General features: G+C 42.9%; 1 protein-coding gene across 1 annotated transcript in view; it reads right to left on the bottom strand.

The window, feature by feature from the left end:
- CERK (ceramide kinase) overlaps nucleotides 1–19,726 on the bottom strand; it is a 679,079-nt gene that overhangs the window by 147,749 nt on the left and 511,604 nt on the right. The window contains 1 exon segment of the mRNA XM_069629241.1: nucleotides 14,141–14,293. Coding sequence (XP_069485342.1) covers nucleotides 14,141–14,293 — 153 coding nt within the window.

Here is a 19,726-nt window from a genome sequence, read left to right as displayed (position 1 = left end):
GGTGAAGGTCTAGAAATTGGTTTGTTCAGATGGGGTGTTTTAAAACCTAGGCAATCACCTCCAACGATGAGCATAAACTGTTAAGCCCAAGAGATGAATAAGTATCAGAATTTGGAACCAAATCATTCATGCTTGTATCCTGGCTTTGCCAGCAGGCAATACAGTGATCATGATCAATTATCTTATATCACGTACATTATTGTACTGTCTTCTGTGCATGCTGGTGGCACTGTATAGCCCATTACTTGATCTTTCTTCTTATGTAGGCCATTTGTGTGGAAGGGGTTCTAGACAGAAGGGAAAGGACCAGATGGTGAAGGTCTCATTGACCCATCGGTCTGACTTCAAAGCAATGTGACATTTTTTCTTAAATTGAAGTAATGTTCCTTTAATTAATTTTCAGTCATCTGTTTAATGGGATTGATCCCCGAGCACCACCGTCATTTGTCTTTCAAGAAAGACCGATGAGTCAATGAGAATTTTGCACGCAAACTATATGCAGAGGCCTTGATAACGGCCAAACTGGTCAAAACACGTGTCGGCTATATCTATGGATTATTGCCCAACTTAAATACAAGAATACCACTTTCAAGTCAATGTTTGGACTATTCTTAAGAATCCTATGATTGATTAAGTGTATTGTTATTTTGACCACCTATTAAGAATACTAGTTCCAAGCGCGGAGATAGTCTTGTAACAATTCCTATCATAATTTCACAACATTTTGAACCTTTTGTGGAGGGTTCACAGTTATTGAGACTCCCGCTGCTGGATCCATATCTCCTGTCTAAATGAAGACTCAATAGGTTTGGTGAATAGCGCACAGTATTTTGTATCATTCCACAATTTAAGTTTTACTTGGTAATGTACTGTATGTACTTTCCAAGTCAGTTTTATAAAATTATATTATTTTAGTTCATGATAAGAACTGGTAATGAAAGTGTTCAAATGCAGAAATCGCGGAGTTGGCACAAACCCAGATTCACCCCTTAACCAGTTTATGTAATGCTGGGCATCTAATTTAATCTTGTGTTGTCTAGCCTCTCGGAATTGCCAGTCCCTAAACCTTTCAAAATGGTCAGCCCTTCAGAGAGGTTTCCTTCTCAGGGTAAGATCTTCAAAACAGCCTCACTCATAGTTTCACTAGCTATAGTATTGCTTCCACTATAATAGTGAGCATTGATATATTGCACACCACAGGCACTTTATTATTTTGATCTCTAATGGCAACACTATTTGAAAACCACGTCCCACTTATAATCTCAGTCTGTCTGCATACTGACACCTTCCTGGTAGTTTCTAATCTGCATCTACTATCCATGCTATGTGTAGCTTTCTCCTTCCACCCAATTGATCTGCACTATCCATGCTTGAGCACATTTCCATTCTCTGAGGCAGCTAATGTGAGTTCCCTGCCTATTCTGGGTTACATGTACCTTTTACATACAGTCATTCATTAATACTACAGGCTGCATACCTTCCTGGATTCTATTGATAAAAAGTCTCCTGTATCTATGCTAGAACATAAGTAATCTCTTCGCAGACTGATCATGTTGGCCTTCAAATGGTACTTGTTTATCAGTGATTAGAGCAAGAATGACAAGGATAACGGGACTTAAAGGGAGTAAACATCCTTATTTTTAATGCTGTGAGGCAGAATATCAACCTGTGGGTTGTGATTGCGGTGGGGGGGCGACAGATATTCTTGATCACTTAACTCCTTTGGTTTGGTGGAGGGGGGCCCCCAAAGATGTCTGTGACCAGGGCCCCAAAAGTGCTTAAGATGGCCCTGGACAAACCCCCGGCTTCCATCTTCTGGCAGCTGTCAAAGATGACGGCAACACCAAAGAAAATGGTAAGTGAGAGGGGGGTGGGAGGGTGAGTTTAGGGCAGGGGGTTATGGGAATTTAATGTCGGCCAGGGAGTGGTGAAGGGGTGTGACTGGGCGAGTGAGGCAGGCTTCCTATGATCCATTTAGAAAGCCTGAATAACCAAAATTAAGTTGTCTTTCTAAATCAATCATTAATACACGTGGGGAAAATAAAGCGAGAAATTAATTTTGTACCGGCTACTGGGATTACACATGTATACAGCCGAAATCATTTTAGGTCACTTTTTTGTCCGCTTGGTTGGCAGTGACTCATTCATGACGGGAACTGGTGTGTATTTAGCTATCTGGACTGGATGGACCCACACCAATCAAATGGGTCCAGTCCAGGAAGCCCTCTCTTTGATCCCTATGAGACGAGTTGTCACCTTCCTCCAGGGAACAGAACATATATATATATATATAGTAGAGTTAATAAAAAAATGTATACGGTGGGGAGCTGCCGGGGGTCTCCCCCCCGCAAATATGTATGCGGGCAAATGGGAAGAAGAAAAAAACACAATTGGGATTTTGGGACTCTGGCTTTTTTCTTCGGTCTTTCAACACAGATCCTGGAACCATTGCTTCAAAGACAGTCATGACATCACAATAGCCACCTCACACCAGGGTGCGGATGGCTGTAAGGTTAGCATATCCCAGGAGTGACAATCAGTCCAGAGAGGGGTCTAACCAACTTTGACTTTGCTAGGGCTTCTAAACTTCCTATCCCCTCTACCCACTTCCTCTGGGCAAAGCATCAGCAGTCAAAGGACACTTGTTACTGCAGTCACTACTGGACCTTTAACATAAATCTTACTGGGGACCAATCCACTTTCTAAATGTGCATATATAAGGGGAACAAGACCCTATCCTAAGATGAAGGAAACAAGAAGTCAATCACCTTGCTCCGCCCCCCAACCCCACCCTGAGACCCTGCAACGAGTCTCCCAGCTACGGAATTAACAAAGAAATAACACTGGCACTTGCTGCTTTTCTGACCAACCTTGATGCCCGTTTAGTTAACTTTGACACTGTCCAAGCTGCTGCCAGGAAACCACTCAAGTCCTCTTCAAATTCAAAGTTTGACCACATTTGCATCTATGTTTTTGAACCCTTATGGTCCTTTAAAATTAAGATAACACATTTTACGATGGATGGGATGGAGAAGAACTCTCACACTGAATAAGAAGATCGACTCAGGTAGTTGGCAAAGAGTCTGTTTTATTCTCAATTGTCTAAAACAGGGAGTACAACGGACGTCGCACAGCATGGTCTCAATGCATTTCCTAAATATGGTATTACCCAAATGTACCTTTTAGAATTGACCTTTTGTCCTAATTGACCTACCTATAGTGGTCCTAACTGACCTTTTGCACAATTGACCTTTATATTATTTTAGTTATTTGATATATGTATTGGAATGGTTTTGGATTATAAATATTATAAGGGGATTGGGTGGGGGGTTTGCAGGCTTTTTTGGATTGGGTGGGGGATCCTAATTGACCTTTTAAATTAGGTAAATTCTCCCAAGGTCAAGTCTCTTCCGGGGTCAATTGTGAAAAGGACAATTAGTATACATCCATAAAAAACATTACTTTTATAGCAGAAACGTGTCATACGTGACATCATACTATGTGGCAAACTACAAAAACCTACATGGATTGTGATTGGACTACGGGGAGTATCTAAGATAACTTTCTATAGGGACTGGATTGTGATTGTATCTCTATAATCAAGTGAGCAACTCATGCCCTTGCTTCGTGCAAGTCATCTTTGACAATTACACAGCATATCATTGGCTCTCAAACTAGAAGGCTCTTCATTATATGGCCTTATACAATTGGTTGGCAGGTGTGTACCCTTCTGGAACATTCAATTTTCTAGCATCACGTTATCCGGTACCCCAGGTGCTGGTGGGTGAACTTGACCTTACCTCCCCACCCAATTAGCCCATCATCTCTCATCACTCATGCTGTCTACCATTCAGATTGTCTTTGAACTTCGCCTTGTAGTAGCTTTTCTTCTCTGGGAATATAAGGCAGGGTGAGCACCATCTTATCAAGGTTTCAGGCTTACATGTCCTAACCTATTTACATCCTGGACTCACGTGATCAGAGACCGTGAATCGACCCATTTTATAGCATTTAATTGTCCGGAATAAAGAAAATTGGCACTCATGGTGTTCTCTTTTTGCGACTTAACAAGGGATGCCTCGGCATCTCACATTCACTGTTCAAAGACTGATCCACAGTTTTGGCTGCTTCAGCCTTTGACACCAGGCTAAGCAGTCTTCCATTGGTCCACCTTCGAGGCTCTGCTTATTTCTGTGCTGCGACACGCACACAGCTATCAATCCTCTTTTCTCCACGGGTGGAGCTTACTGAAATTGTGACATCCAATGTCCAGATTATACACACATATATTATATATACAAAATATAGTCCATAGGCACGCTTCTGCGAGAACAAGCACAGCCCATTGACCAGTTCTTTGGGAAGGTACCCACTCTAGAGTCTGCAGCCATACTCTAGCTCACTGTACCTTTCACAGATGGGAAAATTTATATTATATATATATATATATATATATATATATGTATATATATATGTATATATATTGGTGGCACCGCCTGGAGTCTATTCACTACGTATAGCGGGCCTTTACAATTAGTCTGCTTGCGTTACGGCATCTGTATAGTTACCATTTTCTGCAGCGCTTCTTCACACGTGCAATCTTCATTCCACACATGAACGTCTTCTCGTTTCACTACTTCGCCATCAGATTCTATAAGGTCCATGCCTTCTCTTCTTTGGTCATCCTTCTCAGTGTGTCACGTTCATTTCTTGCGACGTCACCAGCCTCTCCATTTGACATCTTCACACTTCTTCGGGACTCTCTCTCAGGAGACAGTCATCTCTTCATGGATACATCATATAGGGCTTTCTCAGTGGATATCTTCTCCAAAGGTTTTACCTGGTATAGGTACCATTATTGGCGTTGCACATGTCGCAATTTTCAGTGTCCAACATATAGGCAAAATAGGGGCGGGACTTCCTGCAGAGGCATTCAGCTGCTCCTCTCCATTTTGCTCAAAGCTAAAGCTCAGCTCGCTCTGCATCCTACAGTCACCAAGTCTTCTAGCATCACTAACCTGACACTGCTAGCCTAGTTACCAGCCTCTTCGAGCGGCAAGCCATGGCTGCTGCAGTATCCAGATGCCATGTTGAGGCAATCAAGCCTCTTTTCCGCTGAATGCCAGTTTCTACTTCTCCACACCAGCGTTGGCAGAGTCCACATGGCCTGTCATCACCAGATTGAAAGATCTACAAGCTACTGCCAAACACTCCCTGACTTGACCCTGAAAGCAATCTGACTCCCAGTTTGACACTGAAAAGTCTGGCTCGATGCTGTTGAGCACAAAAAAACAGGAACGAAAGGCATCTGTAGTAGCCCAGTCTGCGTGGTCTGCCTTAAAGTACCATTAATTTTCAGCCCCCTTCTTTCCTACCTTATGAAAGACATTCATTAACTTTGATACTTTCCTGCTGAAATCTTTGATTTTTCTTTGTTTTCCCTTATAAGGGGTGGGCCATTAATTGTTCTATTAGTTCTTTGCATTTCTGTTAGTTTAGTTAAAGACCATATCCTATATTATTAGAACCTTGGATGGACATTCTTTTATTTCGGTGCCACAGTGCTCTTTGTATCGCTTTTCAACTAGCTCAGAACACTCCTGAAGAGAACAGCCTGCCCTCGGCCTGTGATACCCTAAGAGACGAAGGCAGTCTACCTGGTGTGCTTTGCTTGCATCACCTTTATGATTGGGATCACTGCTGATTTACTAGTATTGGGAGTCCGAGTAGGCACTGGGACGAACCGCGAGAGTCCGTCACTTCTACCCGGGGGGAGCCTTTCCCGTGAGGCTAGGAAGGTGAGCCTGCGACACAATACTCTCCTTAGGGGTAGAGGCAAGCGGGACCTCACCGGGAGACACTCCCCCCTCTGGGGACAAGGACCCATGTTCTTTTGAGGAACTCCCTAAATAGACTATCACTAACCCATCTTCAAAAACACCTAGTGAAAGAAATATTAAAAACAAACTAAAATCTGTCATTGTGAACCAGACTCTCTGATTGTACCTATGATGGAACAGGTATATGGTACTAAGAAGATGAAAACCACTGGAAGACTGTAGAGTATGAGTCAAACAGAGAAGAAGGACTTTGATACTACACCGGGGAAGTCCCACAACAGCATAATAAATCTTGGAGGTGGTTTATGGTCTTTGCATCGAAAGAAAAATGCATTGATGCAAATTCATCGAATGGAAATTCAATCAAAATGCTATCTTTTACAAGTAAAAGTGCATTACCATCAAAACTCGTCCATCGAATATAGGTATGGACAAGTTTCAATGGATATGTACTTTTAAATGTAAAAGATAGCATTTTGATGCTTTTATTTCCCACGTTAAAACGTTATATGGAGCTGTACAGTGCTGAAATTTCGACACTGGCCAGCTGTTTGTAATGTTTTAATGTTTATTGTATATTGGGGTTCCTGCCCCCAACCCCCACTTAAACCTAAACCAGCCCCAACTCTAGCCCCAACTCTAGCCCCAACTCTAGCCCCAACTCTAATTCTAACCCTTGCCCTAACCCTAATGCTAAACCCTTTCCCCAACCCCATTTCTAACCGTTGCCCTAACCTTAACCCTAAAATCCATCGAAATCCATCAAATTTTATTCAATGAAAATACATTTCGATGGAAAGTATTTTCGATCAATAAAATTTGATGGAAACTACTTTGATGAATTGGATTTCGATGTAAAGTCTAGATACCCTTGGAGGCAGAGATCTTGACAGAGAGAACCAGCGGGATTCGAATCAGCTACAAAAAGGAACGCTGAAGGAAACATGGACAAGTGGCGTCAGATGAAAGAGAGAAATCTGAGTGCAGCTTCTGCTGCGTGTCATCAGAAAAGAGGAGAAGCGAGAGACTGAGGTGGATCTAAGGCCTTCTGAGCCTGACAAGAGATGAATGGTGGCGTAAACAAAGCCAGTGTAGAAGATATTTATGGGGTGACAATGAATTCTGGGAGTTTCGCCCACCCCCAATCAAAGTCACCACACCAATTAGCTCTTGCCAGATTATTGACTAGCTCTGCCTCGGAGGCATATAACACCACTGTAATCCCTAACCATTTCTGCAAAGTAGAAGCCAAGAACCAGGCCAGTGGTCAGAAAGAATATATATTTATTTTTATTTCATTTGCAAACAAAATCCTTATTCACTCAATGATCATGAGGTACGCCACTTTTGTGGCACAAAACCTTTCCATCCAGACAAGGTTTCTTACTGCAAACAGGTTGAATCCACAATTTAGTTTGGATAACACTAGTTCACATAACTTATAAGACTCAACTACATGTACAGTTCTCCATGTCTGGTCGCTATTCTCCCCCTATTGCCTTTACAGAATCTAGAGAGGAGAGAAAGAACAAAGTATCTCAGTCCGAGTACCATTTTAGGGTGCATATTTAAGGTGCATGTCGGGTGACAATCCATATCCTGGTCCCACCCCCATGTAACATGTAAGAGAGAACCCAGGTCTAATGAATACTCAAATAAATGGGTCATGAACATAATATCCCTCATAGGAAGCAAATTAATGCAGCACCCTAAAATGTGATGGCCCAATTGTGCTGTCTAGTTTGCTTGGTATATGACCTAACTTATATAATGTCATGCCCCTCTGTTGAATCAAAGGATAATGACATGCACAATGCTCTTCATGTCCGACCTCCCTGTAAACATTCCATTTCGAATAATATCCCAGCACAACACACACAAAGGAAATTCTCTTCCAAGCAAATAATGAAACCCTTTTCCTATTCCACTATACAATGATATTGTTCCCATTCAATTTGGAATTCTTTGCTCATTCTCATAGAGAGAGTACTTTTAAATCAGCTATTTCCCCTTTGTTTCAGAGATTGCACTTTTCTGCACAGCACAGCACAGACCTAGAGATTCAGTTTACCATTGGGAGCCCCTCTGCTTTACTGCAGGTTGTTTGGTAGGGTTTCAGAATTTTGTTTTTGAATGCACCCCTCCCCTTTAGGGGATTTTTGGGGTTGGTGAAAGGGATGTAGGTAATCCAAATGTACTTTAAAGGACTACATCATTATTCACAATTGGAGATGTCTTTCCAATTTCCCCAAGATCCCCCCCAGTGTCCTTTAGCTATGTGTGAATTAACTTATCAAGAAAATGCTAGGGTTATAATTCTGGGTGCCCACCCCATTATAGTGTATGTAGGGGGAAGATATTCATTCAAACAGATCCCCACAATTGGTTTGTTCCATTGGAGTAGTGCACTTTGAATCTCTCTGGGTTCTGCACAAGCAGTCATCTGGCATCCCATGCCATTTTATTAGAAGCAATGGGATCTAGTTGGATTGCTGTCCTGTCTATATTATGGATGGCCTCCTTCATCAATCCTTCTATCTGCCTCTCCCGATTGTAGTGCCACCTCCCCTCCTTTTTCATTCTTCCTTTCTTCATTGAAATTTTAGTTCCTCTTGTCTGAACCTTCTGTCTGGTCCCCTTTTTCCACTATGCGTCCAGTTTTAAAACCTCCTAGCCACCCCGCAAAGTAGCTAAATTAGGGTGTATCAGCTCATTGGCCAATTACTCCGATTGGACATCTATTATTTGTCCCCATAAACAAGACCTCATCTCTTCCCACTGACTGGTCCTCAGGTCTCCAGCGGCCCCATTCCTGGGAGTTCTTACTCCACCCATCTGAAATTACATTCCTGATCAACTCAAATATGAAGTAAAAAATCTTCACTATGGCACTTTACTCCAATTTGCAAATAAAGGTCACAACCCATGTATTTCTGAATTGTTCCGATTATGCCGATCGCAATGAACTATGTCCGGTGTGTCGGCAGATAGTTGCTTGCATGAATGACAGATTGTAGTCGTGTCCACATAAAGGATTAAAGTTTAGATCCTGATATTTTACAAACAGGTATTTGGTTCGGTAAACTACCAGATCCCTGGCTCTCCTATCTGTATTTTATTCTGGGAAGCTGCAATTTTATTTTACCTTATAACTTTGGTTCCCAAGGTTGAAGTTTGATGGGAGTCCTAGCAACAGATGGTGCTCTTTCAATGCTATCTGGAAACATATGATCCATCTTTGTACCTGTCATGGTTCCCAGGTTTATGGGCAAAATATGATCTTCCATATATGCCTATTGTAATCTCTAATTATATGCATACGTGTAGATTCAATGAAATAAAATGTTTCTGTCCTCAAGCCCTGTAGCGGGGCCTGGTTTTCTCTTCTGTTGACATAGTCTGCAATAAAGCCTCTTTACACTCTTCTTAGACTACTGACCTGAACATGGTTTATCTTTATTTCTTTGGGTAGAGGGTGTACAACTCCGCCCACTTGGATCGTGCAGCCTTCAAAAAATGTTCAGGCTCTAGACCCTCCACAATACTGAATTCAATGTTGGATATTTAAGAAAGTTCAGCAAAATGAGCTGCACTTTTGCTTACTCAGTGGACACCCTTACACTCCCATTAACCTCGGTTTCAGGCCCAAGCTCTGTCCCTTCCTCTGCTCTGCTAAGCTTCAAAAGGGGTTGATCAAATGGGTCTGTCAAGTGCTACGAGGAAGTGAATTCGTGTTTAGCCTTTGTGTTATAGTGGGGGGTGGGTGTCTCCCTGGGCTAGGCACAGATGTCAGCTCTGACTAACAGAAATGGTGCTTTTTAAATTGCTGCATTTCCTTTCCACATGAGACATGCAGCAATATCTTGCATTCCATAATATACATGGTGCTCCTGCACCATGCCATCAGTGTCCAAACTTACATTACAATTTATTTTTGAATTACTATGGCAATAGAGTTTCATCTTTAATATGTTCACTGTTCAATCAAATCTGAAGGAACAAAGTTCTCCTTTTTGGTTAATTTGTTTGGCAAAGCTGTGCTACAGTGCATCAGTTATCTGTTTAATAAAACCACGTCTGGCCCGGTCGCTGGACTTGGTCTGCCAGCCAAAAGTTGATCCATATTTCTGCACCTTTGGGCCTAGATTAGCTTGGTGCAGTCATCTATATCCTGGGGCTGGAAATATCCCACACACGTTGTCGTGGACCTGGATGTCCATGAACAATACCAATACCACTTGGAAGGTGGAAGATCCTGGAGGGGGACCGAAGATAAATAATGGAACACACATACTCATCCCAGCGTGACAAAATAGCAAGAGTACCTGAGGAGAGTGAGAACCATTACTTAAATGCTTCTCCGTTTCATTAATTGCTTTTAAGTAGGTACCTATTTTGTTCTCTTGTTCCATAAGGGGGAGATGTGTTGGGATCGGATTTCTTTCTCTCCTTAATGGTGTGATGTGTGCTTGCTTGCGGGTATGATGTCATAAGTGTTCTGAGAATGGAATGCTGTCTGTGTGCTTTGCATGAGTGTTCCTGGATTGACAGTCGGACCATGGGTAGCTGGTACGAAGGACGTGTTGGTGGGCGGTCTAAATACCGCTATCTCCTTGACTAAAACTTACTTTATTCTTCCTGTTGCAGATACAGGTAGGCTTTCCTTTTCTACATTGGACTCAAGAGTCCTGACTCCCTTCATCACAGATTGCTTAACTGCAGACTGCCTTTACTGGGCTCCATCATTAATGACGCCAATCCCTTGTCATGACAGGTATGCTGCTTAGATAGGATTTTATTTTTCTAACTTGGCTTCTGCGGTTTGAGGTGAAATAAACCCATTTGCATAATCCTGGCACTGTGTACTACTGTAAAACGTCACAATAGCGAGTAAGCAGGAACAAAGCCACAAAGTAAGCATTACGGGTTTGCTGGATGATAGGTGCGCGTAAATTGGCGACTTTAAACTTCAACAATCATTTGCCTACAAAATAAGCAATTTTGCATTTTCTCTCTAACAGCAATTTGGATGTTTGAAGACACATTGATGTATTACGCTTTTGTAAGCACATCAGCAAATATATTTACAATGTAGCTCTTTCAAAATGTTTGCAGCTGATGTATTTGCTTCCGGATGTGGAAACACAATGTAATTAAAGTAGATTTTTTACAATGGATTATATTGACAAACAACAAAAAATGTGTTCATTGGCACGACCTGCTGCCAAAGCAAAGTATTCAACAGGGAATCATGTTAAACAGCTTGTTACTCATTGTTGAAAGAAGGTAGTCTATTGCATGGGGCTGTAAATCTCTATCGCAAGACTGGGAAATCAAAAATCGCAGTCCGTTGTTACTGGGCAAATTAGTTAGTCAATATTCCATATTCTCCATCATCAACCAGAGAATATATGACTTTGGAAAGCCCGACGCAGAGAGACAGAGCCCGACATTTTGCGAAGGGATTTATCCCGTTTGATGACATATTTTGAACGGACCACATATGTTATTTTTCAGAGTACTAAATTGGCCCTGATTTGAAAAAGACTCATGCAGTGTTGAAACACATCTTATCTCATAGGGCAAAGACAGTGAATATATAGTCAAAGTGAAATTTTCATGTCAAGTACATTTGTGTGGCACAGAAATCTTTGTGTGAGCACAATCCTTGTGCATTGTTTCAACGTAAGAGGTTGGGGCTTGACCTCTTTTTTTTCAGTCCCTACATAGCTGCGACACTGGGAAAAATCCCAATTATCCAGGGCGCAGGGCCTAGTCAAGCTGGCACACTTCACAACCCTATTATATCAAGAGGGGTCAATGTGAGCAGTAGAGTTTTTACACAGATTTACAGTGATAAGTATCCAAATAAACTCACACTAAGGTTTCTTGATTAAACAATTGTTAATTTATTTAACAGTCAGTTGAATAAGCCTTCTTCAGAAGGGAGCAATAATATATGCAACACACAAATACAATTGAAAATACAACTATAAATCAGCAAGTACCCATTTGGGATGAAACACAGATGTTTCCTACACCCTGAGGTGACAATTAACAGACACTGGTACCTTTAGAGCAGTACTGAGTTTGGCGTCAAAGAAAAGGATTTTAAGTATAAAGCAGAGATCAAACAAATATTCTGAAGCAGGTAGGTTCTTTTGAACCCCTAATGCAAAGTAAGTTAACCCTTTCCTGGAGGAAAGGTAAAGCACAAAGTCAGAGGGAAGAGGATTTTTTCAGGGAGCCAGGCTAGCCAATGTGAATTTAGCAAACGTTTAGGTGAGCTGAAGCACTTCTTGCAGTTGAGTAAAAGTCTTGCACAATGTTGTAGAGGTTTTTGTAGAAAAAGTAGAATCACTGTAGGGCCACAAGCTGGGAGGCTTGTGCAACCTTGTGGTAAATTGCTTTTTCGTCTCGAGGAGATCAAAACATGTGATGGAAATGCAAACTGGAGCAGCATTTCACATGTTAGCTTTATGTGCCATTGCTGAAGATGACCAGCCTAATGTGCATGCTTGAAAAGATAATTTCTCCCAAGATCGAGACGGCAATAAACACCAGCTAGAGGGGTTGCATCATTGGATTTCATGTTGTGGTGTGGTGTCAATTTCCTAACACATTGAGAGCTTCTGGTCAGTGTTTGCTTTATCTGAGCTTTGAGACCACTGTCACAAGCATTGCTACAAACCAAACTAACCCATTTCCAAACTTGTACACTAGACCCACTTCTGAAATAATTGTGCTTTTTTACAATCAATCAAACTCTGATTTCAACATTTCCTTCCACTCATCCCACACTACAAGGCACTTAGTTTAGTTTATTTATGAAGCACGGCCAAACCCTCAGGTAGCTGGGTGCATTAATCTTGTGGACAACATAGTTACATAAAGTTGCGCGTATAGGTTCATACTGTCAGTAGCACATAAATGAATACAGTAGGTGGCATGATGCAGGTGCAATAGATAGCGTAAGGACCGGGTTACAGAGTGGTCCAATTCAAGTATAGGCTAAGTTACAAAGTGCTGAATAGAAGTAGATAGGTGCATTGTAGGTGAGTATGCAGGTATCATTTCATTAAACAGAAATCCAGGATTTCACCATGACTCTGAATGGCCAGAAGGAATCTTCAGATCCGATTGTTAAAGGGGGTGTGTTCCAACATTTCGCAGCGGGTACAGGGAAACTAGATCCTCCTGCTGTTTTTAAATTGAATTTGGGAATGTTCAGTTGGTGCAAATACGGTGTTCTGGTGGGTCTGGATGTGCCATCTCTAGAGAATTTGTCAGACAGTTAGCGTGGGGCGGTCAGCGACAGGCATTTGTGTATGATTTAATTCTGTCCCGGATGGGGAGCCAGTGGACTTCCTTGCTGGCCGTAGAGATATGGGCCTTGCGTGGGAGACTGAGTGTGCATTTTAGGGCATTGTTTTGTAGAATTTGGAGTCTGTTCAGATTTTTGGTAGTAGTGCCGAGGAAGAGTGTATTACAATAGTCTAGTCTGGATAATATCAGAGCTCTGGATAAGGTGAGGCAGCTTGTGGTAGATAAGAATGGCGTGCAGGCATTAATAAGTTTGTTGGTATAGGTAGTAGATGAGATGGTGGCATTTATTTGTTTTTTGATCGATAGGGTGGAGTCAAGGTACACACCTAGTGTTTTGATCTCTTTAGAGACTTTTATGATGTTGCCATCAATGGTGAATGATGGTACCTAGTGTCCAATTTAGTAAGGCGGGCCTGAGAACCTATGATGAGCAGTTCCGTCTCGTCATCGTTTAAGCAGAGGCTGCGGGTGGCCATCCATGCTTGAATTTCTAGGTATATTTCATTGAGTTTTGCAACATCTCTCTCATAGCACCCAGTGAGTGTGATGAGGCCCTGGGTGTGGTCTGCATAATTAGTGTAGTTGACACCAAGATCATCAAGACTGTCAAAAAGAAGCTTAGTGAAGATGTTTTACAGCTTGGGTGAAATGCAGGAACCTTGGGGAACTCCACATTGGATTGGGACAGGTCCAGCCGCAGCTGAGGGAGCAAAGACCCTGGTCGACCTATCAGACAAGGAGGACTGAATCCAATTGGTGGCATTCTGTGAGAATGCGGCAGCCGACGAGAGGTGTTGCATGAGGATTTGGTGGTCAACTAGGTCGAAGGCCGCGGATAGATCCAAAAGGAGCAATATGGCCAGATTGCCCTTATCTTTGGCTTCATCCATTTGGATTTTAGATCCAGGAGGGCAGTTTCGGTCCCGTGTCTGGGTGTAAAGCCGGCTTGTCACAATAACTTGCATTATTCTTACCTGAAATGTCATATCTGGTAGGACCCATCCATCGATTCTTTTCACTACTCTTTAATACGTCTCCATAGAAGCCTTAACCCAGCAAGGAGACAGAGTACTTCAAAAAGGTGTCATTGTGGTGGGCAGAACAGACATCCAAGTTCTGGGAGTCACCTAAAGGAGAAGAAAATACCTTTCTATCAATTACGTATGACACCTTAATATGTCTTGAACCCCTCTCCAGGTCAAAAATCTGATACCATCTATCACACGAGGTTTGCACCTTATAAATAGGCCCTATGACTTAAAAGACGTTGATACAATAAACATCTTTAGATCAAGCATATAAATCCACAAACAAAATACAGGACAAGCCATTATTTTAACATTTGTTTTCATATTTAAGAGGGATATCAATTTCTATCAGAAATGACTTGCATTACATTTTTTGTGTTAGTAGTTTTCAATCTGTTAAAGGCTATACAAAACCATACATATACTATGGTCAAACTGAAGGTGTTTGCATTAAATTGGTGCCGTTGATTTAACAGACAATGAGTTATTGAAGCAATTATTTGGGGTATATTAGCATTCATAGGTGCACTTTAAATGGAAAAGTGATTGCTTCTTCAGTGTCAGCAAATTCTGACTATTAATCCTCATTGTAGGTCTTCCTCACCAACTAAGGAGTTCATTAAGAAGCTGTTGATTGAACAGCTTGATTTAAGATGTAAGACCAACCAGTCACACATGTGTAGTGCTGAAGGATGGCTCTAGGGGATGCCCATGCAGTTATGTGGAAAACGTCTCTTAAAGACGCCCCTTTGAACTCTATGTAAGGGACCATCATCCAACAGAATGAGCATCACCATGCTGGATCTGGAGCCAAAGCCATGCAGTCCGAAAAGAGGTAGCAATACCAATCAAATCCATAGGCTAATATTTACCAAGAACGTCTTATTTCAGTACCAAGTAGGTTGTTATTTGAAAATCTACAGTACGTGCCAGGTAGAAGGCTTCTGTAAACCTAATACTTCCCACACTATCTGCCTCAGTGGCAGGAAAAAGACAGCACAAACCTGGTAATAATATACTGGGATTTACATGGAATTCGCAGGAAAGGTAAGCCTACAGAAGTACCCTGAACAACATTATCAAGTCCGTAAGAACCAGCAGACATCAGGGAGCACCACAAATCATCACCTGCCTGAGCCTGCATCAAGGGTAACCATGGCCACTGAGGCCAAAATTAAGACATTCCTAGACAAGCAGTTCTGGACTCTTAAAAAATAATTATTCGGGGAAAGGGAGGGGGGGTTAATGGAAGAGCCAAGTTTAGATCCTGACTTTGGGATTACAGAGCAGCTACTCTGAGTGGTCCAGATCTTGTAGGCACTGCAGACAGGAAGTGGGCAAACTCCATGATTCACAACAATGAGGTTCAGAGACACTAATGCTCGGGGGTGGGGGGCCGTTGGGGGCCACATAGGCACCTTCCACTATCTGTCAGAGGTCGTGCTCACCTGAGACCTTCTGCGAGACGGCTTGAGCGAGGACAATCCGTGCCGACTCTTCTGACTGGAGCAGGTGTATGTAGATAGGGGCGAGACTCTCCACACGCCACCCTGCATGTTTGGAGGAATACCCAGACTGGGTGGCTACCAGAGCAGAGTGCCAATATGCAGGTAAAGAAATCCCAAACAGAAGGAAAACACACGTATGTGCGAGGACTGGAATTCCAGAGAGATATTATCCAGAAAGCAGCCAAAATGGTGATAAGGCAGATAGCCAGTAAAGGGAGGTCTAGAAATCAAAGATGACCAGGAATAATGAGAGCCAGTGAAGGGAGGTTCCCGGAATCAAGGAGATGACCAGGATAATTGAGAGCCAGGTCAGAGGGAACTGAAAAGCAGCACAAGAGTAGAAAGGCAAGTAAAAAATAAACCTGTACTGAGCGAGGTAACCATACCTAGAATAGAGAGGCGAGGTTCCGAGCACTGCATCCTCAGTTATGATTGAAGAAACCAGACACCACGCCGAGCCCCGGACACAACGAAGAACAACTAGAAAAGTGCTGACTGTGTCTGAGCAGCACGGAGGGGTGCCATCAGTCGCCATGATGACCAAAGTGACCACGGGCGGTAAATAGTAACACTATCCTCCATAATGAGTGATGTAGGAATTTGGTACTTGGCTGACAGACTAAAACTAACATGGTGAGTGTGAGAGGGAGAGAGATGAGAATGAGTTGTTGATGCCCATGTGGCTGTGTCCCTCCAGATCAGGGGTCTTCAAATTGTGGGGCCCGAATGGTGTCCAGGGGGGCTTGAGGCGCTTCCAAATGGGGGTACTTGGACTGATTTTAATAGAAAATATCAGGAGAAATTACATCTAGGGGGGGGGGGCAGGAGCAATATTTCTACTCGAGTAAAGGGGGCACGGGAGGGGGGCTTGGCAACAACATTTATACTTCAGGGGGGCTCGACTTAAAGTTTGAATACCACTCATCTAGATGTCCATGACATCTGGAAGGCCACATTATTAGTAACTACGATCTAGATAAACATTTCTTTGAAACGTCATTGAAGCTGCCTCAGCTGTAACTGTCAGCACGGATGTCTTTTGAGGCAAGAAGCCTCTGAATGGAATAGTTTTCTATGGTGCAAGCTACAATCGATCTTGCAATAGATGTGGTTACTGCCTTATGTGTTGCTGGCCCCGATGACTGGTTAGAAAATATCAGCAAACAGACTTGTTTTATGTAAAACAGATACATCCTGGCAAAGAGGTGCACTTTGAAAGAGCATGCCATTGAAGGATTCTTCAAAGACGTGGCTTAGTTTTGTGCTGCATTCTGATGTGTGAACAGTCTTCCAAGAAGCCATCAGTTCTGCTGAAGCCATAGAATTGAAATGGGATGTGCACTAACTCAATATGCACTATTTGGGGTCCCAAGTAGAGTGAAGCTCCTTGAAAGGGAGTCAAAAAAGTTAAAGGAGGCCCGCATCGTACCTTTTTACCATCCACATGCAATAGAACGACTCTGCATTAGAGTACCTGTATACTCCATTGTTAAATGTTAGTGTTTGAAAAAGCCATTGTAAAATCCAAACTGGCCAAATCGGTAATGATTTACTACATGTCATGTAGGGCGAGGCTGCTGAACAGTAACCACTAATACAAAAATGAAACAAAGCAGAGTTTACCCCGGATGGCTGCGTGACGCCTGTCATCAGATAAGAAAGCACAAATTGCCCCAAAAAATGATACTTCTAAAGTAAGTTCATACTCTTTAGAAGGAGTAGTGAAGAGCTTAGCGAAAACAGGAGGAGGTCTAACAGCCAAATCAAGTTCCCCTGAAGTCTAACGCCAAGTCGGGAATCGGCTGAATCGGAGCAAAGACATACCAACAGTTGGTGCAACTAGATCAACAGAGCATTCCCAGAGAAGAAAAATAGCACAACCCATCCGTAATGATCAAGCTGAAGTCTGGCATATGAAGTTTGGGTGGCTCGCAACAAGTCTACCCAGTGAAGGTCCCACTGGGAAAACATATCTTGTAGGATTTTGAGATGCAACTCCCATTTGTGATTGGCCTGTGTGTTTATGCTACAATAGTCTCCCCCCTTATTGAGCACTCAAACAATGTGGGAGGATTGCATGGATTTTCCCTGACCAGCACCCCTTACCAAAACTCCAATGACAGCATGCAAAATGGAGGGGAATTTGGTTCCCCCTGCTTGTGTAAATAAGCCTGCCCAAGGGATTGTTATTGTAAACCCACACCTCAGAGCCAGATACCGGTTCAAGGATACTGATGTTTCAACAGTACCCGCTGGCAACACAGGTTGTGAAGTTTGTTCTATTATGCTCCATTCACCACCCTTAAAAGGAGGAGTGTGTTATATTAAATGCCAGTTCAATTCCAGTTCCCGGAAGTGAGAGACCTCCAGAAGGTTGCCTGTCTGTTTTCATCACTGAACGTCTGTTAAAATAACATTGCAGTATTTTAAGTACATAGATATGCAAGCCTGTATCGCGCTTTAAGGTGACTACGACCAACTAGCACAACAGTAATTTTCATTAGATACTCTATCTTGTTGTGTGATAGCTTTCCATTTCCTTTGTAATATAAGGGTGCAGAAGTAAGGCTATGACACAAAGGGGTCATAGTGATTGTTACAGACTTTTATTCAAGTGAAAAAATGAAGTGAAACCCTACTCTAAAAGGAGGGTCCCTGCATCAAACAAAAACACTAATGTCTCAGTCAGGATGTCAATTCAAGAGTCCACAGTCCTATGACAGAATCCTAGCTCTGTCCCCGACACTTTATGGTAAACTAAATCAAAAGAATATCTTCCTGACCCAGAGGAATGACTTCCTTCCCCTCGACAAAAGGCAGTTATTGGTTTGAAAGTTCAGCCTGAACTGTTGGGGGGGAATATCTCCCTTCCCCAGCCTTCCTCAGTCTTTTTATTGGTCTCTGGGGTCTCAGACCCTTGTTGGCATATCTGGTTCACTTCTGCCAGCAGGTACTGTGACGTAGAAGAGTGGTTCAAATGCTCCTTCAAACTGTGGTGGGTCCCTGAATCTGGTTGGCAGACCTGGTTCCATTCTCTACCAGGTACTGCGATGAAGAAAGGTGGTTTGGATGCTCCTCCAAACACTGATGGGTACCTAACCCTGGTTGACAGATCTGGTTCCCTTCTCAACCAGGTCTCAGTCTCCAACACAGACTTGGTTTACTCGCCTGCCAAGTTCTGGGTTCATATTACTCTCACAGTTCTCTTCATGATCTCTTAATCTTACATGCAGACTTGGTTTACTCTCCTGCCAAGTACTGCTTTCACAGGAATTACTCTCATAGCTTTCTTCACTTTCTCGCCTGATATTTGACAGCCCTGGCTCGCCTTCTCTCCAAGTACTGTCACGAAAAAGATTAGGTATTCTTGTTGCATGATATGTCCTTCTCCTGTAAGGGCCCCGGACCCTATTCTCCTTGTTATAGTTTCTTGTTAATGTTTCACTTAATATCCCGTATGGGTTATCCTCTTTCCCCCACTTTACAAGCACTGTTGTATTTAGGGTTCCTTGTATCGTCTGCGGACCCCCAAACAAAGGCTCGGCTACCCAAATATCTTAAGTGTTTTGCCTGCAGCCCTCCGGTTGGTCACTGGCTTCCTGCGTCTCCATTTGGCTCTTCGGTACTGTCAAACTCTCTCTTGCATTCTGCAGGGGCTCTGCGGCTTCTGACCCTGTTCGGAGTGTCTCTCCCAGCCGGACCGCATGGTCGCACAGCCGCTCTCGGTGCGCAGTCTCTTGGCATATCCCAGAGACACTGTGCTGCTTGCCTTTGAGAGCTCCGGTCATCCCCCTGCTATTCTCCGCGTTGAGCGTCCGCCACACTCTTAGGTTCCTCCAGGGAGATTCAGGCATTCAGGTTAGTCCATTTTCAGTTTTTATGTCGGTATCCAGTAAGGTCTGTAGTTGGAAATTAGACCGTTCATGTAAGTTCTGCAGGGATCATTCGGATGATCTGCGCCTCTTCCTCGTCAGTTTCTTGACATGGATCTTCATGACAGTTCCCATTATTCTTCCTCATCTCA

This window comes from Ambystoma mexicanum, chromosome 12, assembly GCF_040938575.1.
Source record: "Ambystoma mexicanum isolate Mex_15411 chromosome 12, UKY_AmexF1_1, whole genome shotgun sequence".
NCBI classification, from domain to species: domain Eukaryota; kingdom Metazoa; phylum Chordata; class Amphibia; order Caudata; family Ambystomatidae; genus Ambystoma; species Ambystoma mexicanum.
This window is presented reverse-complemented; position numbering and strand designations above follow the sequence as displayed.